The sequence below is a fragment of the Scyliorhinus torazame genome, chromosome 5 (genome assembly GCF_047496885.1).
Source record: "Scyliorhinus torazame isolate Kashiwa2021f chromosome 5, sScyTor2.1, whole genome shotgun sequence".
NCBI classification, from domain to species: domain Eukaryota; kingdom Metazoa; phylum Chordata; class Chondrichthyes; order Carcharhiniformes; family Scyliorhinidae; genus Scyliorhinus; species Scyliorhinus torazame.
In genome coordinates this window covers 155232091-155255340 of record NC_092711.1, presented here as the reverse complement: position 1 = coordinate 155255340, position 23250 = coordinate 155232091, and the positions used below count along the sequence as shown (strand labels likewise).

At 47.9% G+C, this 23250-nt stretch overlaps 1 protein-coding gene and 1 long non-coding RNA gene across 2 annotated transcripts; one reads left to right on the top strand and one right to left on the bottom strand.

Moving 5' to 3' along the window:
- Positions 1-14: 14 nt before the first annotated feature.
- Positions 15-7572, top strand: LOC140420191 (uncharacterized). Its single transcript, XR_011946220.1, has 3 exons — positions 15-284; positions 3936-4267; positions 7109-7572. It is a non-coding gene; the product is annotated as an uncharacterized lncRNA (long non-coding RNA).
- Positions 6503-19799, bottom strand: LOC140420174 (uncharacterized). The gene is made up of 2 exons (XM_072504198.1): positions 19459-19799; positions 6503-13323 (listed from the first exon to the last, which is right to left on the bottom strand). Exon 2 carries the CDS (start codon positions 12962-12964, stop codon positions 11705-11707), a length of 1260 nt encoding a protein of 419 aa, XP_072360299.1. The 5' UTR covers positions 12965-13323; positions 19459-19799; the 3' UTR covers positions 6503-11704.
- Positions 19800-23250: the final 3451 nt, after the last annotated feature.

The following is a 23250-nucleotide window of genomic DNA, read 5'->3' as shown; positions in this document are numbered from 1 at the left end:
CAACTTAACCTCCTCGAGACAAGGTTTCCAGGCAACCGGCTGACGGCCAGAGCGAGAAGCCAATCGGTGATCTCCCCCTGCCCACGACTGCGCATGTCCAAGGGAGAGGGGAGGATGCGCATGTGTAAAGGGTAGCCCGCCTTCTGACCTTTTACCTGAGGTATTGACCAATGGCAAGAGTTGGAGGACCAGAAGGATGGTCCTCCAGCTAATCAGCTCGGGCTTTGTGTGACTGCTCGATTGAACTTCACAAGGACGCAAACTTCCTCCCGTCTCCAACATCTGTGAGTAAAACATTTTCTTTTCTCCCTCTTTCCATTTCGTTTCTCATTCTCACCTTCAATTGGTCACTTGCAGCAACTGAAGGGAAAGGAAGTGAATCCAGGGAGGGTGCAGACTCTGGAAAGCTTGGCCCAGGTCTCTCTCTCTTAAAGACATTGACATCCTTTGCTCCCTCAGCTTGACACATTTATTTGTCGAGATCTTCTCAGAAGCCCAAATACGACATTCATGAACCCTGCCGCTGCCCAGCTTGTAATATAATTAGGAGCCAATTTAGCTCAGCTGGTTAGTGATGCAGAACAAGGTCAGACTGGTCCTCCCTCATGATTGTCAGAAGGAGGGCAGCACGGTAGTGCAGTGATTAGCACTGCTGCCTCACGGCACCGAGGTCCCAGGTTTCATCGCGGCTCTGGGTCACTGACCGTGTGGAGTTTGCACATTCTCCCCGTGTTTGTGTGGGTTTCACCCCCACAACCCAAAGATATGCAGGGGAGGTGGATTGGCCAAGCTAAATTGTCCCTAAATTAGAAAAAATGAATTGGGTACTCTAAATTTAAAAAATAAATTGATTGTTGGAAGGATGCCCTCCAGCTTTCTCACCAAAACTTTAGATAGCGGTTTCAAGTCAACATTCAAAAGATAGATTGGCTGATAAGAGATGCGCTCCCTCGATCCTTGTCCGCTTCAGAATCAAACAGACATAAGCCTCAGAAAGAGTCAATGGCAGCATACTTGAGTCAAAGTGATAATACAAACCCACAAATAGTTCCAACAGTAAACCTCAAATCCCCTATAAAACCCACACCCACAGCCATGTGGTCCCAGCGCTTTACCTGGCTGAAGCTCCTCCATGGTCTTTGACATCGCTTCCCTAGAAAGAGTAGCATTAAGAGCCTCATGCTGGCTTTCTGAGGCTTCCGGGAGATTCAAGGAAAATAAATAATGCTCCACACTGCCAATACATCACCAGACTGCTCAGACTTGTATAATCCTGCATAGAAATCCCGAAATTCCTGTTTATTTCCTCCGTCTTCGTGACCCTTTTCCCTTTGCCAAGCCGCACAGAGAAATTCGCTCCAAAGTCGGCCTTTGTATTTGCTCGGGTTACTCCCAAACTCGTACAACTTCTGCCTCGCAATCTTTCAACTTTTCTCAACCTGCTGAGTAAATAGGGAGTCTTGCTACGTTAACCTCCTTCAGCAATAGCTTACTCGGGCCTCCTAAGAATTCTCCTCGGCCTTCGCCAAACAAACCTCCAGACAGCGCTGGTTCTCCAACACCTGCACCTCTTATTTGCAGTGTAAGAAGTATTCATCCACCCGCCCCCCCCCCCCCCCCCCCCGCGCCGCCGCCGCCGCCCCCCCCCCCCCATGAGTGAAAACATCGCCCAGTGTCTTATTAACCCATGTCCACAAAGTCCTCAGTTCGGCACCAGCCCTTCTCTCTTGGCGAAGTCCATCGCATCCTCGGGCTCCTCAAAGCAATGGTGCCGTGCCTCGTGTGTGATCCACAGGCGAGCCGGATACAGCAGCCCAAACTTCACCTGCTTCTTAAACAGAATCTCTTTGACTTGCCTGTAGCCTGCCCTTCTTCTGGCCACCTCCATGCTCAGGTCCTGGTAGATGCGCATGACACTGTTATTCCAATGGCAGCTCCGCGTGCGCTTAGCCCACTGTCGCACCCGCTCCTTGTCCAGGAACCTGTGAAACCGGGCCACCATCGCTCGGGGGAAGGGGGGCGCCTCTCGCGGCTGCCTCGCCAGCGCCCTGTCCACCTCCACCGGGCGCGGGAAGACATCATCTCCCAACAGCTTCTGGAACATGCCCGCCACATCGCGGCACCGTCTCCCTCAGCCCCCTCCGGGAGACCAACGATTCTCAAATTCTGCTGATGCGACCTATTTTCCAGGTCCTCTACCTTCTCCAGAAGCCTTTTTTGTTGGTCCTTCAGCCTCTCCATCTCCGCTTCCACCACCGTTTTGGTTATCTTCCTGCTCCTCCAGCGCCTTTTCCAACTTCTGGATCGTACGATCCTGGGCATCCAGCCTATGCTCAAGCCCTTGATGTCCTTCTGAATCAGGTCTAAACTGTTCCGCTGCAAAACAGTAAAGCACTCTTGAATGACCTTCAACAGATGCTCCGTCGTTGGCTGGGCTGTCTGCACCGCGGTCCGGACGCCGGCCATATTGTCCTCAGCAGCAGCTTGTACACTGCCCTTGTTTGCCCACTTCTTCAACTGTTTGCGATTCTTTCTGCTTCTTATTTCCATACACCTGTGTCTGGAGTCAGTGCCTGAGTGCCTATGCCTTCCAAACTAGCACTCAAAAGTACAAAAAAGTCAGGGAAAAAGTCCGACTGGATTGAGAAGCCACCAAGTGTGCGACTTACTCCTCCTTAGCCGCCACCGGAACCTCCACCTAACCATTTTTGAACACTAAGGGCAATTTATCATGGTCAATCCTCCTAACCTGCACATCTTTGCAGTGTGGGAGGAAACCGGAGCACCCGTACGAAACCTACGCTGACGCGGGGAGAACGTGCAGATTTCCACAGACAGTGACCGAAGCCGGAATCGAACCTGGGACCCTGGAGATGTGAAGCAACGGTGCTAACCACTGGGCTACCAGGCTGCCCATCTAGAATGCCTGAAAGACGTGCGTTTGGTGAATTGAACATTCTGAATTCTCCTTCTGTGTACCCTAACAGGCGCCGGATGTGGTGACTAGGGGAGTTTCACAGTAACTTCATTGCAGTGTTTTTTTAAAAATATAGATTACCCAATTCATCTTTTAAAATTAAGGGGCAATTTAGCGTGTTCAATCCACCTACCCTGCACAACTGTGGGTTGTGTGGACAAAACCCAGGCAAACACAGAGAGAATGTGCAAACTCCACACGGACAGTGACCCAGATCCAGAATCTAACCTGGGACCTTGGCGCCGTGAGGCGGCAGAGCTAACCACTGCGTCACCGTACCGCCCCATTGCAGTGTTAATGTAAGCCGACTTGTGACAATAAAGATTATTATTTAAAAATTTTAGGGTACCCAATTCATTTTTTTCCCCAATTAAGGGGCAATTTTGCGTGGCCAATCCACCTAGTTTGCACATCTTTTTGGTTGTGGGGACAAAACCATCACAAACACGGGGAGAATGTGCAAACTCCACACAGTGTCCCAAAGCCGGAATCGAACCTGGGACCTCGGTGCTGTGAGGCCGCAGTGCTAACCTCCTGCGCCACTGTGCTGCCCCCGATTATTATTAAGAGGGAGTAGCCTCTCCAACTCTACTTTACCTTTCCATTTCTTTTCTCATTCTGAGGGGACTTTGGTGACTCGCAGTAACTGAAGTGAAAGGAAGTTCGTATGTTGCACACATTTTGAGTTTGGTATTATAGACATATTCCTGTCTGGCAGCCTGCATGGAGATTTTCAGGCCTCTGTCCAGGACAGGAAGCAGTGAGCATGGATCTGTGAATCAGCCTGAAGCAGCACCTTTCGAGATTTGGAAGGATTAGAGAAGATAAATATTACATACTGTAGAGTGAGAATGGAGGGAGAGTGTGTTGGGTGGAAATTTACAGCTTTTGGAGAATGAGAAAGGAAAGAATGTTTTATAGAAACTAGAATTGTCTGTTCTCAACTTGCATCTTACAGGATATTAGATGAAGATTTGCAGAAAAAAACAAACATCACTTCAGGATTTGGAAGAGTCACTTGGTTTATCGGGACCTGAATACGGTACACGTGACAATAAACAAATCCAATCCAATCCGGAGAACCATCACAGCAAAAGACACCTCTGGGGTTAAGGGTTGCCAGTAAGGCAAAGGAACACAATGGCAGTAAACACAGGAATGAAGAATCACATTGGGCTGGTTCCAGGAGAATTGAGTGACAATTTCTGCAACGTAACCATGGAGTGTGATTATTGATCGTGTTAAAGTAAAAGTAAGAAGTCTCACAACACCACGTTAAAAGTCCAACAGGTTTGTTTCGAATCACTAACTTTCAGAGCACAGCTCCTTCCTCAGGTGAATGAAGAGGTGGGTTCCAGAAACATATAGATAGATAAAGTCAATGATGCAAGACGATACTGTTGAATGAGAGTCTTTGCAGGTAATTAAGTCTTTACAGGTCCAGACAGAGCAACTGGAGAGAGGGATAATCACAGGTTAAAGAGGTGTGAATTGTCTCAAGCCAGGAGAGTCGATAGGATTTTGCAACCCAACAATGCAGAATCGCCAAGCAGAAACTTGTAGCTAGGTTCCGCACACGAGTACAGCCTCAACCAAGACCTTGGATTCATGTCGCATTACATTCACCCCCCACCATCTGGCCTGGGCTTGCGAAATCCTACCAACTGTCCTGGCTTGAGACAATTCACACCTCTTTAACCTGCTCCATCTGGACCTGTAAAGTACATTTATTATTATTTCTAGTCTTTTAATATTGTACTGCAACCATGTTATATATTTTCAGTAATCTCTTATCTCAGAGGGTTGTTAATCTCCGGAATTTGTTTCCCCCAGGGTCCAGTGGAGTCTGGGAGTCATTGAATATATTCAAGAATAAGCTAGACAGAATTATTTGTTTTATCATACGTGCCCAGTCTTTTTTTCAATTAAGGGTCCCTCTCCCTTGGACATGTGCAGTTCCAGACCACCCACCCATCTGGGATAAAGCAGTTTCTCCAGCATGGGAGGATTGTGGGAGCTGCGTCCGCCATTACTTGTCCGGAGCAGTCTCCAACCTCCTGAGACTCGGATGAAAAGTGAGGGGGTGGACATTGACACCAACCTGACACAAAGTATATGTGGGTAGTCACTGGATTTGATTGTGACCCCCCCCCCCCCTCCCTCCCTCACCAAAACATAATTTTTTCATTTAAGGTACCCAATTCATGTTTTTTCCAATTAAGGGCCAATTTAGAATGGCCAATCCACCAACCCTGCACATCTTTGGGTTGTGGGGATGAGACCCACACAGACACGGAGAGACTGTGCAAACTCCAAACGCAGTGTCCTGGGGCCGGGATCGAACCTGGGTCCTTGGCGCCGTGAAGTTAGACAGAATTCTGATTGACGAGGGAGTTGAGGGGCACGGGGAACAGGTAGGAAAATGGACTGAAAGTTAAGATGAGGAGCGAATTCTTCACTCCAGGATGTGGTGAAGCTTTGGAATTCTCTGCTCCAGAGGACTGTGGAGCCTCAAGTCATCAAGTATTTTCCAGATCGAGTTGATAGGTTTCGAGATGTTGAAGTCACTAAGGGAAATGGTGCTGAGCTAGATCGGCCATTGAGCTTATTACAGGGTTGAGCAAATTCAATGGGCCAAATGGTCAACTGCAGTGCCTATTTGTACTGGAAGCTCATTGGCGCATTCACACTTGGCTGAGACCATTCAGCTGCTCTCTTTGTGGGAAAGGATTCAGTCAGTCATTCACCCTGCAGACACACCAGTGAGTTCACACTGGGGAGAGACCGTTCACCTGCTTTCGGTGTGGGAATGGATTCACTCAATTATCCAGCCTGCAGAGGCACCAGTGGGTTCACACTGGGGAGAGGCCATTCATCTGCTCTCACTGTGGGAAGGGATTCTGTGAATCATCCACACTGCGGAGGCACCAGCGAGTTCACGCTGGGGAGAAGCCGTTCACCTGCTCTCAGTGTGAGAAGGGATTCTGTGCTTCCTCGAACTTGCTGAGACACCAACATGGTCACAATTGATTACAGGGGTTGGATTCTGTTGTTATTGTTTCTGCTCTCAATTACATCCAGGACTGCATTTTGTTCATTCTGACAGTTGGTCAATGGGGAGGGTCGGAGGGTTTCTTTCTGCTGGACTGGCCTTCACATGACTGATGCTCTTGAGCCTTGTGGCAAATTTCATAAGGATCACAGAGTGAAAGGGTGTTTGGAAGGTAGATGACAGATAGTTCCTGTTTCTGTTTGGAACCCCAATGCATGCAGTTCAGATGAAGATAGGCTATGGTGGTTACATGGTTCTGTCTCAGAAGGAAACTGTCAAGCCATGAGGGGCAAGTTGATAGGGAACATACAATAAAATGTGTAATGAAACACAGGCAATCGCATTTAAGGAATTATCACATATTTACATAAAATATAGATTCCTTTAAGAAACAAAAATCCAACAGGAAAAGTGACGCAACCGTGACTATCAAGAAACATTAAAGATTCCATTAGGTAAAAGGAAGAGGCTCATTGATAGATTACAGATTTATTGCTTCACTGATTTATTGGTACCTTGAAGAATCAATGCAGTATAATTCTTAAATTCAGTATACATACAGGCAGAAATTGTTTCAGATAAAAATATGAGAATTGCTGTACAGCAACTTAATATGTGTCAGAATCTAACACAGTTTCAAGAAAAGTTGCATAAAAGCCCTCGTCATGAATAAAACATTGTTCTACAAATACATCTAGCAATGAAAACGTATCGCAGCCTCAGCAACAGAAACATTTACAAAATGTAGCAAAGCCTTAGCAACAAGCAAGGTTAATGCAGAACGCCTTATCTTCAGAGGATTGGTACACGTGGCGGGAGCATGTAGACATTTAATTAACTTGATAGACATTAATGAATCTTAAGTAAAGACCAATGCCTGGATAACAAATCATGCTCCAAGTGACAGAGTTTTCTGATTAAATCAGGAAGCCTCAGCTGAGAATTTGAAACCAATAAGGGGTTAGACCATTGATAAGAATTTCTTTAAGAATAGTTTCATGACTAAAGTTTGTTCTATATTCATGCTTTAAGAAATTCTGAACCATCTATTGATTTCCTAATATTTTCTTATTTCATAGAATTTCATTTCATAGAATTTACAGTGCAAAAGGAGTCCATTCGGCCCATCGAGTCTGCACCGGCTCTTGGAAAGAGCACCCTGCCCAAGGTCAACACCTTCACCCTATCCCCATAATCCAGTTACCCCACCCAACACTAAGGGCAATTTTGGACACTAAGGGCAATTTATCCTGGCCAATCCACCTAACCTGCACATCTTTGGACTGTGGGAGGAAACCTACGCAGACACGGGGAGGATGTGCAGACTCCGCACAGACAGTGACCCAAGCCGGAATCGAACCTGGGACCCTGGAGCGGTGAAGCAACTGTGCTATCCACAATGCTACCGTGTTTCCCCAATGTTTTTGTTTAACTCTCTTTGTTATGTTTTGATGTATTATTTGATCTGAATTTTGAATTATTTTTATGTAAGAGAATTGAGGTGGATAATTAGCAATAAAGTTGTATTTTTGGACACCTCCAATCAACCAGATCTTGGGCTCATTTTTGAAGATAAAATAAGAGATCTTATCACTCATATAGTTGCCAAAATAAGTGTAACCCTGAGGATTGGAAACTTGTTTTAGTATTTACAAAGGAGGATCAAGAAACTCATAAAGAGAAAATAGAATACGAGAGCAAACTGGCTAGAAACATAAAAAAACGATTGGAAAAGTTCCTATAAAATGTGAAAAGGAAAAGATTCGCAAAGACCAATGTGGGTCCATTCCAGGCAGAGACAGAAGAGTTTATGATGGGGAAGAAGGAAATTACAGCGAAACTAAACAATGTGTGTCTGTCTTCACAGAGGAAGATACAGAAATTGTCCTAAAACACTAGAGAACCAAGGGACCAGTGAGCACGAGGAACTGAAAGAGATTAGTATTAGTGAGAAAGTAATACTGGAGAAATTAATGTGGTTGAAAGTTAATAAATCCCCAAAAGCTGATGCTCTCCATCCCAGAGTGTTGAAAGAGGCGGCTGGAGAGATAGTGGATACATTGGTGATCATCTTTCAAAATTCTATAGATTCTGGAATGGTTCCTGCAAATTGGAAGGTAGTAAATGTAACCACACTATTTAAGGAGTGAGAGAGAAAACGGGGAACCACAGACCCATTAGCTTGACATCAGTAGGAGGGAAAATGCTACAATCTATTATATAGGATGTGATAACATACGAATTAGGAGCTGGAGTAGGCCACTTGGCCCCTCGAGCCTGCTCCACCATTTAATAAGTTGATCTGATTGTAACCTCAATTCCACATTCCCCCCGATAACCATTCACCCTCTTGCTTATCAAGAATCTATTCAACTCAGTCTTCAAAATATTCAAAGACTCTGCTTCCACTGCCCTTTGAGGAAGAGAGTTCCAAAGACTCCCAACTCTGAGAGAAAAAAGTTCTCCTCTGCCTTAAATAGGCAAGTTGTTACTTTTAAAGTGACTCCAATTTCTAGATTCTCCCACAAGAGGAAACATCCTTTCCACATCCACCCTGTCAAGGCCCCTCAGGATCTGATACGGTTCAATCAAGTCACCTAAACTCCATCGGACACAAGCCCAGCCCGTCCAATCATTCCTCATAAGACCAGCCTCCAATTCCAGGTACGAGTCCAGTAAACCTTCTCTGAACTGCTTCCAACACATTTACATCCTTCCTTAAATGAGAGCAAGACTATACACAGTGCTCCAGATGTGGACTCATCAATGTCCTGTATAACTGAAGCACAACCTCCCTACTTTTGTATTCAATTCCCTTTTTGTGATTCATGCTCTTGGACACCCAGATCCCTCGGAGTCTCAGAGCTCTACAATCTCTCACTATTCAGATCAGAAACTGTTTTATTCTTCTGGCAACATGGACAATTTCTCATTTTCTCACATTATTCTCCATTTGGCAGATCTTTTCCCACTCACATAACCTACCTCTATCCTTTGTAGTCTCCTTATGTCCTCTTCACAGTTTACTTTCCTACCGATCTTTATACCATTGGAGCATCAGAGCAGGAGTTGGCCATTCAGCCCATCGATCCTGCGCCGCCATTCAATGCGATCATGGCTGATCATCCATTTCATGGTAGCACACTGGTTAGCACAGTTGCTTCACAGCTCCCGGGTCCCAGGTCCGATTCCCGGCTTGGGTTACTATCTGTGCGGAGTTTGCACTTTCTCCAGGTGTCTGAGTGGGTTTCCTCCCACAGTCCAAAGATGTGCAGGTTAGGTGAATTGGCCATGCTAAAATGCCCTTAATGTCCAAAAAGGTTGGGTGGGGTTACTGGGTTACGGCGATAGGGTGGGGGTGTGGACTTTGATCGGGTGCTCTTTCCAAGGGCCGGTGCAGACTCAATGGGCCAAATGGCCTCCTTCTGCCCTGTAAATACTATGATCCTATGATTCAATGTCTTTTTCCCCACACTATCTCCATATCCATATGGGTTATTGATATTTAGAAATCTGTCAGTTGGGTGGCACGGTTGCCCAGTGGTTAGCACTGTTGCCTCACGGCACCAAGAACCTGAGTTCGATCCTGGCCCCGGGTCACTGTCCATGTGGAGTTTGCACATTCTCCTAGTGCCTTGTGGGTCTCAGATCCACAACCGAACTTGTTGTGCAGCATTGGTGAATTGACCTCGCTCCACTGCCCCTTAATTCGAAAAAAATAATTTATTAAACAAAAAAAAAAAAAATCTGTCAGTCTCTGCTTTATAAACACACTCAGTGACTGAGCTCCCACAGCCCTCTGGGGTAGAGAATTCCAAAGATTCACAACCCCCCGAGTAAAGAAATGTCTCCTCCGAGACCGGTCCCAAGTGACTTCCCCCTTAGTTTGAAATTGTGTCCCCTGGTTCTAGACTCTCCAACCAGGGGAAACCTCTCACCTGCACCCACCCTGTCTATTCCTTTATGGATTTTGTAAGTTTCAATGAAATCCCCTCTCATTCCTTGAAACTCTAGAGAAAAGAGGCCTAGTTTCCCCAATCTGCTTTCATAGGACAGTCCTGCCATACCCGGGACAAGTCTGGTCAAACTTTGTTGCTGTTCCTCTGTGGCAATACCTTTCCTAAGTAAAACTGCACACATTACTCCAGCTGTGGTCTAAGCATTTCATAATGATCGATGTCATTGAGGCACGTTGCCTGGTTCTTCTTTGGCACCGGTATGATGGTGGTCTTCTTGAAGCAGGTGGGAACCTCAGAACGGAGGAGGGAAAGGTTGAGGATGTCCGCACATGATCTGGGTGCATGGCAGGGACTCCCGTCAGGACCTGTCGCTTTCCGAGGCTTCACTTTCAAGAAGGCCAATCTGACTTTGGAGGCTGTGACGGTGGGCATGGGCGTGTCCAAGGCTGCTGGGGCAGATGACAAAGGTTTGTTGGTTTCCTGCTCGAAATAAGCATAGAATGCATTGCGTTTGTTGGGAAGGGGTGCACTGTTGCTAAAGATTCTACTCGGCTTTGCTTTTTAGCGCATTATGTTGTTTACGCCTTGCCACAATCGATGAGAGTCCATGATTCTCGCTTAGTCTGGACAACTCTTCTGTTGTCTCTTGGTATCCCTGTTGGCTTTGCAGAGGTTGTACCTAGATTTTTTTGTACAGGTCAGGGTTGCCTGACTTGAACGCCTCAGACCAGTCGGGAGTGAATCTCCCGATTAAGCCATGGTTTCTGGTTGGGTAACGTATGTACTACCTTCTTTGGCACACCATCTTCTACACACTTGCTGATGAAGCCTGTGATGGTGCTGGCATACTCGTTTCGGCTAACTGCCGAGTTCTTGAATATGGACCAGTCACGTAGGAGCTCTTTTGCCTCAAACCAGCATTTGCACAACCTTCTTAACCGGATTTTCCCGCTCAAGTTTCTGCTTGTACGCCGAGAGAAGGAGCGCCATCTTGTGGTCCGATTTTCCGAAGTGCGGTCAGGGGATGGATCATCAGGCGCCCTTGATGTTTTTGTGGCAATGGTCAAGGATGTTGGGGCCCCTGTCGGGACAGGAGATGTGTTGGTGGAATTTTGGCAGTACACACTTGAGGTTGGCCTGGTTAAAGTCCCCGGCCACGATGAACAAGGCCGCCAGGTATTCTGTTTCATTGTTATTTATAGCGGTTACAATTCATCAAGCGCCTTCTTCACTTCCGCCTGGGGTGGGATGTAGACCGCCGTGATGATGGCAGAAGTGAACTCCATGGAAGGCAGTATGGATGGCACTTCACAGTCAGGTATTCCAGGTCCAGGGAGCAGTAGTTCCCCAGGGTCGCCACATCCGAGCACCAGGTGTTGACGAGGAGACAAATCCCTCCACCCACTCCAGGTTCAGTCCTGGATGTGATTAACAGCAGGAATAACAGCAGAATCTATCCCATCATCACTTGTGAACCCTTTGGTGTCTCAGCGTGTTGGACGACTGAGTGAATCCCTCCCCACAGTGAGAGCAGGTGAATGGCTTCTTTCCAGTGTGAACTCGCTGATGTCTCCGCAATGTGGATGATGTTTGAAACCTCTTTGTCGCAGTGGGAGGAGCTGAGCGGTCTCTCCTCAGTGTGAATGCACTGGTGTTCCATCAGTACCCAAGAGCTTTGAAACCCACTCCCACAGTCGGAGCATTTAAAAGGGTCTCTCATTGGTGTGAGTGACGTTGTGGCTCAGCAAGTGATGACCGAGTGAATCTTTTCCCAGTCGGCGAGGTGAACGGGCTCTCCCCAGTGTGACCTCGCTGGTGTCTCCGCAAGTTGGATGAGGTACTAAAGCTCTTTGTGCAATGAGAGCAGCTGAACGGTCTCTCCTCAGAGTGAAAGCGCTGGTGGGACATCAGTAGCTGAGAGCTTTTGAAACCCCTCTTGCAGTCAGAGCATTTAAAGGGCCTGCTCTTGGTGTGATTGACATTGTGTTTCAGCAGGTGGGATGAATGAGCAAATCCCTTATCACACACAGTGCAGATGAACGGCTTCTCCCCGGTGTGAACTCTCTGGTGACTCTGCAGGTCGGACAACTGAAAGAATCCCTTCCCACAGTCAGAGCAGGTGAATGGCCTCTCCCCGGTGTGAACTCGTTCGTGCCTCCGCAGGTGGCCAATGTCAGTGAATCTCTTTTCACACTGAGAGCAGGTGAAAGGCCTCTCTCCAGTGTGAAGTCGTTCGTGTTTCCGCAGGTTGCCAATATAATTGAATCTCTTTTCACACTGAGAGCAGGTGAAAGGCCTCTCCCCAGTGTGAATTCGTTCGTGTCTCCGCAGGCTGCCCATTTCAGTGAATCCCTTTTCACACTGAGGGCAGGTGAAAGGCCTCTCTCCAGTGTGAACTCGTTCGTGTGTCCGCAGGCTGCCAATGTTAGTGAATCCTTTTTCACACTGAGAGCAGGTGAAAGGCCTCGCCCCAGTGTGAACTCGTTCGTGTCTCCGCAGGTTGCCAATATAATTGAATCTCTTTTCACACTGAGAGCAGGTGAAAGGCCTCTCCCCAGTGTGAACTCGTTCGTGTTGCCGCAGGCTGCCAATATAATTGAATCTCTTTTCACACTGAGGGCAGGTGAAAGGCCTCTCCCCAGTGTGAACTCGTTCGTGTTGCCGCAGGTTGCCAATGTCAGTGAATCCCTTTTCACACTGAGGGCAGGTGAAAGGCCTCTCTCCAGTGTGAACTCGTTTGTGTGTCCGCAGGCTGCTAATGTCAGTGAATCCCTTTTCACACTGAGGGCAGGTGAAAGGCCTCTCTCCAGTGTGAACTCGTTCGTGTTTCCGCAGGTTGCCCATTGCAGTGAATCCCTTTTCACACTGAGAGCAGGTGAAAGGCCTCTCTCCAGTGTGACTGCGTTGATGACTTTCCAGCTCGCACGGGGCTCTGAATCCCTTCCCACAATCCTCACATTTCCATGGTTTCTCCATGGTCCGGGTGATCTTGCGTCTCACCACGTTGGATGATCAGTTGAAGACTCGGCCACACACAGAACACATGTACAGTCTCTCCCTTCTGTGAATGGTGTAGTATTTGTTCAGGCTGTGTCACTGGTTAAAGTTCTTTCCACAGTCAGTGCTCTGTAACAGTCTCACACGGGTGTGTGTGTGTGTCTCAGTGCTTTTCCAGACACACTGATGTTTAAAATCTCTTGAAGCAGACAGAATAGACAAACATTTCTCCTACTAGATTCAAAGGCCAATGATCCCAAGAATTGAGTGACTCAGTCAGTTCTTGACGTGATATTTAGTTTGAGAGCTCGGCCTCAAACTCCTCTTGTTCGAACTTCCTGCAAACAGATTTTACAACAGTAATCATTGTTAGTACAGGATAGAAACTCAGAACAGACAATTCTAGTTTCTATCGAACATTCTTTCCTCTCTCTTTCCCTGAAATGCTCTAAATCTCAATCCCACACACTCTCCCTCCATTCTCACTCTGCTGTAGCTAATATTCCCCCTCCCAATTCTCCTGAAGGTGCCGATTCAGGCTGATTGACAAATCCAAGCTCACTGCTTCCTACCCTGGACAGAGAGACCTATATTCACTTACTTTCCCTCCCAATTTTCCTGAAGGTGCTGATCAACAAATCTAAACTCACTAAAACCTGTACAAGAGTAGAGAATCTCCATATAAATACATTTACTGATTAGAGATAGGGAAATTCTGAGGAAGAACTTTATTTAGTCATGGAGTGGTCATGACAGGGAACTCACTGCCCACAAGCGTTGTGGAAGTCGAGATGATCAATAATTCAAAATAATATATGAAGAAAATAAGCTTTCAGGGGAACAGGGATATCGAGGGGGAATGGCACTGACTGGATTGCTGTACAGAGAGTCGGCATTGACTTGAGTTCCCAAATGGATTCCATAAGTGCTGCAATGACTGTATCACTGGAAATATATAATGTAGGTAGAACTAATAATACATGTATTTCATTACAGAACCATCAATAATATATCTAATACATTCTATATAACACTAGATATATCTCTGTGCAATATAACATTTTTTAAAATTCATTTACGGGATGTGGGAGTCGCTGGTTCAGCCAGCATTTATTGCCCATCCCTAGTTGCCCTTCAGAAGGTGGTGATGAGTTGCCTTCTTGAACCGCTGCAGTCCTTAAGTTGTAGGTACACACCCTGTGCTGTCAGGGAAGGAGTTACAGGATGTCGCCCCAGCAACAATGAAGGAAGGGCGATATATTTCCAAGTCTGTCTGGTGAGTGACTTGGAGGAGAACCTCCAGGTAGTGGGGTTCTCAACTATCTGCTGCTCTTGGCCTTCTAGATAGTAGTGGTTGTGGGTTTGGAAGGTGCTGTCGGAGGAACCTTGGTGAGTTACTGCAGTGTATCTTGTAGATGGTATACACGGCTGCCACTGTTCGTCGGTGGTGGAGTGTTTGAATATTCATGGTATGTGGAGCAGTCAAGCGGGCTGCTTTGTTCTGGATGGTGTAGAGCAGCATGTTGGAGCTGCACTCAACCAGGCAAGTAGTGATTATTCTGTTACATGCCTGACTTGTGCCTTGTAGATGGTGGAGAGGCTTTGGGGGTCAGGAGGTGCGTTAGCCGCTGTAGCCTTTGGCCTGCCCTGGTGGCCACCATATTAATATGGCTAGTCCAGTTCAGTTTCTGATCAATGATAACCCTCAGGATGTTGGTTGTGGAGGATTCACCAATGCTAATGTCAAGGGGCAGTGGTTAGATCCTCCTTGGTAGGAGATGGTCGTTGCCTGGCACTTGTGTAGCACAAATGTGATTTGCCACTTATCAGCCAACATCTGGATACTGTGCAGGACATGCTGCATTTGGACATGGACTGCTTCATTATCTGGAGTCATGAATGGTGCTAAAGATTGTGCAGTCATCCACAAACATCCCCACTTCTGGCCTTATGATGAAAGGTAGGTCATTGATGAAGCAGCTAAAGATGGTTGGGCCTAGGAGTGTGCCCTGAGGAACTCCTGCAGCTGAGATGATTGACCTCCAACCACTACAACCATCTTTTTTTGTGCCAGGTATGACTCCAACCAGCGGAGAGTTTCCCCCGATTCCCACTGACTCCAGTTTAGCTGGGGCTCCTTGATGCCATAGTCGGTCAAATGCTGCCCTGATACCAAGGGCAGTCACTCTCACCTCTGGCATTCACCTCTTTTGTCCATGATTGAACCAAGGCTGGAATGAGGACAGGAACTGAGTGACCCTGGTGGAACCCAAACTGAGCGTCCGTGAGCAGGTTTTGCTGAGTAAGTACCACTTGATAGCGCTGTTAATGACCCCTTCCATCACTTTGCTGATGGTGGAGAGTATTCCGACAGGAAAGTAATTGGTTTGGTTTGTCCTGTTTACTGTTCCCTTTAATGTCAGCCATCTCCTGGGGAAACCAGCCCTTTAAATGTGAACATTAGGAAAGAGACCATCATTTTAGCCAGACAAATAAATGTGTCAAGCTGAGGGAGCAAAGGATGTCAATGTCTTTCAGAGAGAGAGACCTGGGCCAAGCTTTTCAGAGTCTGCACCCTCCCTGGATTGACTTCCTTTCCCTTCAGTTGCTGCAAGTGACCAATTAAAGGTGAGAATGAGACAAGAAATGGACAGGGGGAGAAAAGAAAGTGTTTTACTCACAGATGTTGGAGACAGGAGGACATTTCAGTCTGTGTGAAGCCCAATCTCCTTTCACATAAAGCCCGCGCTGATTGGAGGACCAGCGTCCTTCCGGTCCTAACTCTATCCATTAGCCAACACCTCACAGGAAGGTCAGGGGCTGGGCTTTCCTCCACACATGCGCAGCTTCCCCTCACCCTTGGACATGCGCAGTACCTGATCACCCGCCCGTGCGGCGGATAGAGCGGGTTCCCCAGCGCGGGGGATTGTGGGAGCTACGGCCGACACTGTCCAAACTCCTGGGGTGAAAAGTGGAGGAGGCTTGGGCGGTTGTGTGCGAGCTTGGTGTCCGCCCCCGGGCCGATTCGAAAGGCAGGCCGCCTCTGGGAGCTTCCTGGATGGGGTGAAACAGCAACTCGGCGCCCATTGCTCCTGGTCCCTGAGGGAAGGGGAGAAGACCGGTTTCGGAGTACTGAGACCAGTCGTGTTTCAAGTCAGCGGTTGAGCTGCGGAGACGCTGCTTCGGACTGCGAGGTTTACTGTCGGCGGTTTTGAGTTCGCCCAATGGAGGACGAAGGAATGGAGGAAGGATGGCAGCTGGATAGGCTGCTGGAAGCGGCGGGTCGGAACCGGGAGTGGATACCCGATGGGCGGCCCGCGGCCTGCAGCCTGGGGTGGGTTGCTGCCGTTCCTGGGGTCTCCGGGGGTTCGGCCCCCCTGGACGCCCTGTGGGCGGTTGGGACTGACTCTGGGACTTTCCTCCCCGTTGTCGACTGTTGCCAACATTGGAGTGACTCTGGCTGCTGCCATTGGAGGACTTTGAGGACATGTTGTTCCTCGTGAAATTTCGGCAAGAGCGCCGGTGCTGTGTTATGGAACTTGCAAAATTAATGGACTTTTTCTGCAGACTTTTTCTATGTATAATGAGGGATTTGCTTTCTTGTTTTCCTTGCTTTTGTTTTATTTAGTAGCCTATAACATTTAACACATTTCGGTCCTCCGGAATGGTATTTAGTAATTGTGGTGGAACGCTGGTTAGTGCAGAACTGCTCTCCCTCCGAATGGTCCTGTGCCCTCGGGCGGGTCCAGGAGAGGGGAACCCTCTCTCCTCCGCCGCGCCCGGGTCTGGCTCTCCGGGGGGTCTGTGCTCTCAGCCAAGGGGGGGCCTTTCCCCCGGGGTGTCGGCGGCAGGGCGGGGCGAACGGGGGTGGGTGAGCAGGGATTAGTGTTCGGTGATGGATTCTACCCCGTTAAACCATTTCTGGGGTAAATTAAGGCCTGGTGCCTGGTGATTGGGTTTTGATATGATACTGTTAAAAAGAATTGAGGCCCTGTGGGTCATATTTGTAACTGGAGCGGCCGTATTGTATCGGGGCCTTGTGCCTCGCGACTGCTTGTCTTTTGTGTTTAGAGTCGTTACCTTGAAACGTGCCTTTGTCGTGTGTTGTACTTTTGGGTTTTATTTCTCTTTTCTTTACTTTATTTTGGAGTGGTCGTATGGTTTCGGGGCCTTGTGCCTCGCGACTGCTTGTGTATGTGTTTGGAGGTTGATGCCTCGATGTAATTGTGCTTTGTGTCTCCTTGTTTCTTTTTACTTTTAAAACAGTCGTTTGGTTTCATGGCCTTGTGCCTTACGACTGTTCGAGTTATGAACCTGTTTGATTGTTACCTGAACTACACGTAGGGCCTGTGCCTTGCGGCTGGTTGTGATAAATGACTGGTTAATAGGTATTTGGAAACGTATTTCGGCCCTGCGCTTTGCAGCTGTTTGTGTTCAATGACTGTTACAACGTTGTCGTGAAATGTAATTGGGCCTGGCGCCTCGCAGCTGTTTTGTGGTCAGTGATCGTTTAATCGTTAATGTGAAGTGTAATTGGGCCTTGTGCCTTGCAGCTGTTTCGTGTTCAGTGACTGTTGAATCGTTAATGTGAAGTGTAATTGGGCCTTGTGCCCTGTAAATGAGTCTGTGTTGAAAATTGTGACGACATTAAAAGAGGTACTCACAGATGTTGGAGACACAGGAGGATGTTTCAGTCTGTGTGAAGCCCAATCTCCTTTCACATAAAGCCCGCGCTGATTGGAGGACCAGCGTCCTTCCGGTCCTAACTCTATCCATTAGCCAACACCTCACAGGAAGGTCAGGGCTGGGCTTTCCTCCACACATGCGCAGCTTCCCCTCACCCTTGGACATGCGCAGTACCTGATCACCCGCCCGTGCGGTGGATAGAGCGGGTTCCCCAGCGTGGGGGATTGTGGGAGCTACGCCGACACTGTCCAAACTCCTGGGGTGAAAAGTGGAGGAGGCTTGGGCGGTTGTGTGCGAGCTTGGTGTCCGCCCCCGGGCCGATTCGAAAGGCAGGCTGCCTCTGGGAGCTTCCTGGATGGGGTGAAACAGCAACTCGGCGCCCATTGCTCCTGGTCCCCGAGGGAAGGGGAGAAGACCGGTTTCGGAGTACTGCGACCAGTCGTGTTTCAAGTCAGCGTTTGAGCTGCGGAGACGCTGCTTCGGACTGCGAGGTTTGCTGTCGGCGGGTTTGAGTTCGCCCAATGGAGGACGAAGGAATGGAGGAAGGATGGCAGCTGGATAGGCTGCTGGAAGCGGCGGGTCGGAACCGGGAGTGGGATGGGCGGCCCGCGGCCTGCAGCCCGGGGTGGGTTGCTGCCGTTCCTGGGATCTCCGGGGGTTCGGCCCCCCCTGGACGCCCTGTGGGCGGTTGGGACTGACTCTGGGACTTTCTTCCCTGTTGTCGACTGTTGCCAACATTGGAGCGACTCTGGCCGCTGCCATTGGAGGACTTTGAGGACATGTTGTTCCTTGTGAAATTTCGGCTGGAGTGCTGGGGTCATGATGTGGAACGTGCAAAATTAATGGACTCTTTTTTTTTTTATGGACTTTTCTATGAGTACTAAGGGATTTTGTTTTCATGTTTTCTTTGCCTTCGTTTTCTTTAGCAGCCTATGACATTCAACTCATTTCGGGTTTCCTTGAAATGGTAATTAGTAATTGTGGTGGAACGCTAGTTGGTGCGAAACTGCTCTCCCTCCTAATGGTCCCGAGCCTTTGGGCGGGGTCCAGGAGGGAGGAACCCTCTCTCCTCCGCCGCGCCCGGGTCTGGCTCTCCGGTGGTCTGTGCTCTTAGCGAGGAGGGGCCTTTCCCCCGGGGTGTCGGCTGCAGGGCGGGGTGAACGGGGGTGGGTGAGCGGGGATTAGTGTTCGGTGATTGATTCTATCCTGTTAAATCTTTTCTGGGGTGAATTGAGGCCTGGTGCCTGATGATTGGGTTTAATATGACACTGTTAAAATGTATCGAGGCCCTGTGGGTCATACTTGTTTCCGAAGCGGCCGTATTGTATCGGGGCCTTGTGCCTCGCGACTGCTTGTCTTATGTGTTTAGAGGCCGTTACCTCGAAATGTACTCGTGTCTTGTGGTTTTTTTGTTCCTTTTTTCTTTGGAATGGTCGTCGGGTTTCGAGGCCCTGTGCCTCACGACTGTTCGTGTTATGTGACTGTTCGATTGTTACTTGAACTATGTGTAGGGCCTGTGCCTTGTGGCTGGTTGTGATAAGTGACTGTTAATTGGTATCTGGAAACGTATTTCGGCCCTGTGCCTTGCAGCTGTTTGTGTTCAATGACTGTTACAACGTTACTGTGAAATGTAATTGGGCCTTGTGCCTTGCAGCTGTTTTGTGTAAAGTGACTGTTTAATCATCAATTTGACGTGTGTTTAATCGTCAATTTGAAGTGTAATGAGGCCTGGAGCCTTGTAAATTGGTTTCTGTAATAATTGTGACGACAATAAAAGAGTTACTCACAGATGTTGGAGACAGGAGGAAGGTTCAGTCTGTGACGTCCAAGCTCCATTCACACAAAGCCCGCGCGGATTGCCTTGGAGGACCAGAGTCCTTCCGGTCATCCAACCTTTCCCATTGGTCAACGCCTCAGCAGGAAGGTCAAGGGTGAGCTTTCCCTCGCACATGCGCAATCTCTGCTCTCCCTCAGACATGCTCAGTCCCGGGGTGGGGAGAGGGGAATCACCGAGAGACTTCTTGTTCTGGCCGCAGCCGGTTGCCTGGAAACCTTGTCTCGAGGAGGGGGAACAATGAGTGAGGCGGAGGAAAGTTGTTGACCAATGGGAAGAGTTGGTGAACCGGAAGGACTCTCTTCCACCATCCAATTAGCTTCCCGTTTTCTGAATGCGGAAGCTGGACAATGAGAAAAACTGGGGCCTCACACAGACTGAAAACTTGTTTTTGTCGCCAACATCTGTGAGTAAAACACTTTCTTTTCTCCCCCTTTCCATTTCTTTTCTCATTCTCACCTTCAATTGGTCACTTGTAGCAACTGAAGGGAAAGGAAGTGAATCCAGGGAGGGTGCAGACTCGGCAAAGCTTGGCCCAGGTCTCTCTCTCTTTCTCTCTCAAAGACATTGACATCCTTTGCTCCCTCAGCTTGACACATTTATTTGTCTGGCTAAAAGGATGGTCTCTTTCCTAATATTCACAATAAAGGGCTAGTTTCTCCAGGTCATTGCTGACATGTAAGGGGACAGTAAATTAATACCAGACAGGCATGTCTTATATGGTACACATCAGATATATTATTTATGGTTCTGCGATAAAGTGCAATCCAGTCATCTCTTCCCTTGGAGGGTTATTAGTCTCTGGATTTCTCTTCCACAGGGACTAGTGGGGTGTGGAGTCATTGAATATATTCACAGATGAGTTGGACAGATTTTTAATAACTTGTTATGTTTTAAATAATTTTTAAACAATGAATCCAACAGAGTAACAGAAAAAATCGTGGCAAATGGGTACAGAGCGGATCAAGAGATATTGCCAACATACATCCAAGCAACACATTGCAGAATTAATTTGGAACAGGATATTTGAGGGAGCAGAGCCTCGAGATGAAATTCCAGATTAATTGAAGAACCAGTTTACAGGTTAAAGTCGTGAGTGGGGAAAGAGGGTAAGATTATATAAAAATTCAGTTTGTAAACCCCAAAATATTACAAGCAGACTAACAGCATAATCAAATTAAAATGAATAACACAACACGGATAACATAGAACTATGGTGCAGAAGGCCATTCGCCCCTTCAAGTCTGCACTGAGTCTCAGAAAAAGCATTTCACTGAGGCACATTCCCCGTCCTATCCTCGTAACCCGTTGCATTGATCATGGTCAACCCACCTAACCTACACATCTTTGATACTAAGGGGCAAATTAGCGTGACCAATCCACTTTCACTGCTCATCTTTGGATAGTGGGAGGAAACCGGAGCACCCGGAGGAAACACACGAAGACACGAGGAGAATATGCAAACTCCACACAGACAGCCACCCAAGGCTGGGATTGAACCTGGGTCCCTGGCGCTGAGGTAGCAGCACTAATCACTGTGCCCTACTCCTGGCCTAAGTTGAATTGAATTCACTCATGGAAAGCCCAGGAAGAGCAAGTCAGTCAAATGTAGGAGTCCCATCCTTTACCCAATGCATAAGACTCAGAATGAATCACAGACATTAAAAATTGCATGGAGATGCATTCCATAATCAGCCTATGCTGGCTTTGGATCGAGAGAGAACTGACTGGTCTGCTTCTGTATTGAGCCAGATGAATGTGGGCTCCATCCTAACCCAATCCCTTATGAACCTAAGACGAGAGGCCAATTGATGAAGCCTGATTTTCGGAAGACCATACCCTCCCTTATCTTGGTGATTGGAGCTGAACAAACATTTTGTTCCAGGTAGAGTTATAGATGTTTACAGCATGGAACCAGGCCCTTCGGCCCAGCTTGTCCATGCCGCCCAGTTTCTATCACTAAGCTAGTCCCACTTGCCAGCATTTGGCCCATATCCCTCTACCCACCCTGCCCATGTAACTATCTAACTGCTTTTTAAAGGACAAATTTGTACCCACCTCTACACTGCCTCTGGCAACCTATTCCAGAAGTTCACCACCCTCTGTGTGAAGAATTTTCCCCTTTGGTCTCTTTTGTATCTCTCTCCTCTCACCTTAAACCTATGTCCTCTAGTTCTAGACTCCTCTACCTCAGGGAAAAAATGTTGGCTATCTTCCTTATCTATGCTCCTCATTGTTTTATAGACCTCTATAAGATCACACCTAAGCCTCCTACACTCCAGGGAAAAAAGTCCCAGCCTCTCCTTATAACTCAGACGATCAAGTCCTCGCAGCATCCTGGTAAATCACTTTGCACTCTTTTGTGTTTAACATTATTCTTTCTATAATAAGGTGACCAGAACTGAACACAGTATTCCATGTCCGGTCTTACCAATGTCTTGTCCAATTTCAATAAGACATCCCGACTCCGGTATTCAATATTCTAACCAATAAAACTGAGCATACTGACTGCCTTCTTCACCACCCTGTCCACCTGCGACTCCACCTTCAAGGAGCTGTGAACCTGTACTCCTAGATTTCTTTGTTCTGTAACTCTCCCCAACTCCCTACCATTAACTGAGCAGGTCCTGCCCTGATTTGATTAATTTCCCTAACAACTCTGGTTGACAGTAGTATAGGCAGCATCTGCAGAGGGTACAACAGTCTGTGCAACACATTTTAATGAAGGGGATCCTCACTCACCATGAAATCGGAACAGCCGACCACCGGGCAAGGTCCCACCTAATAGTCACCATCAGCTGTGGAAAGTTGGCCCCATAAAGCCGTCATTGATCGGTTTGGGCTGGTTTAGCTCAGTGGGCTAGACAGCTGGTTTGACATAAACATAGAACAAACAGTGCAGAAGGAGGCCATTCAGCCCATTGAGTCTGCACCGACCCACTTAAGCCCTCACTTCCACCCTATCCCCGTAACTCAATAACCCCTCCTAACCTTTTTGGTCACGCAGGGCAATGTATCATGGCTAATCCACCTAACCGGCACGTCTTTGGACTGTGGAAGTAAGTCAGAGCACCCGAGGAAACCCAAGCAGATACGGGGAGAACGTGCAGACTCCACACAGACAATGACCCAGTGGGGAATGGAACCTGGGACCCTGGCGCTGTGAAGCCACAGTGCTATCCACTTGTGCCACCGTGCTGCCCCTAGGCTGCAGAACAAAGGTCCTTTGTCAAACAGGCCAAGTATTTGCTCGGCTTATTCCCAAACTCGTACAACTTCGATCTCACTAACTTTCAACTTTTCTCGACCTGCTGAGTAAATAGGGAGTTCAAAGCCACTCTTGCTGCGTTAACCTCCTTCAGCAATAGCTTACTCGGGCCCTCCATATGATTCTCTTCCACCTTCACCAAACAAACCTCCAGAAGCCGCTGGTTCTCCAGCATCCTGCACCTTTTATTAGCAGTGTAAGAAATGATCAGCCCCCGAGCATAAACCGTAAATGTCTCCAACAAAATGGAGAAGGAAATACAAGGAGTCGAGTTAACCAAAAGGAAGAACTCAAACTCTTCCCGAAAGTGCATAATAAATGAACTCAGGGAGGCTCCAAACCTCCACATTCTCGACCTGGGGGTGAGCCCTCGAGCAGAAACTCCAGACAAACGGGGGAAGGTCTGTGATTACGATGCTCTCTGTGGTGCAAGTGGACACCAGGTGTAGGATCGTCCTCGGCACAAAAAAAGTTGTC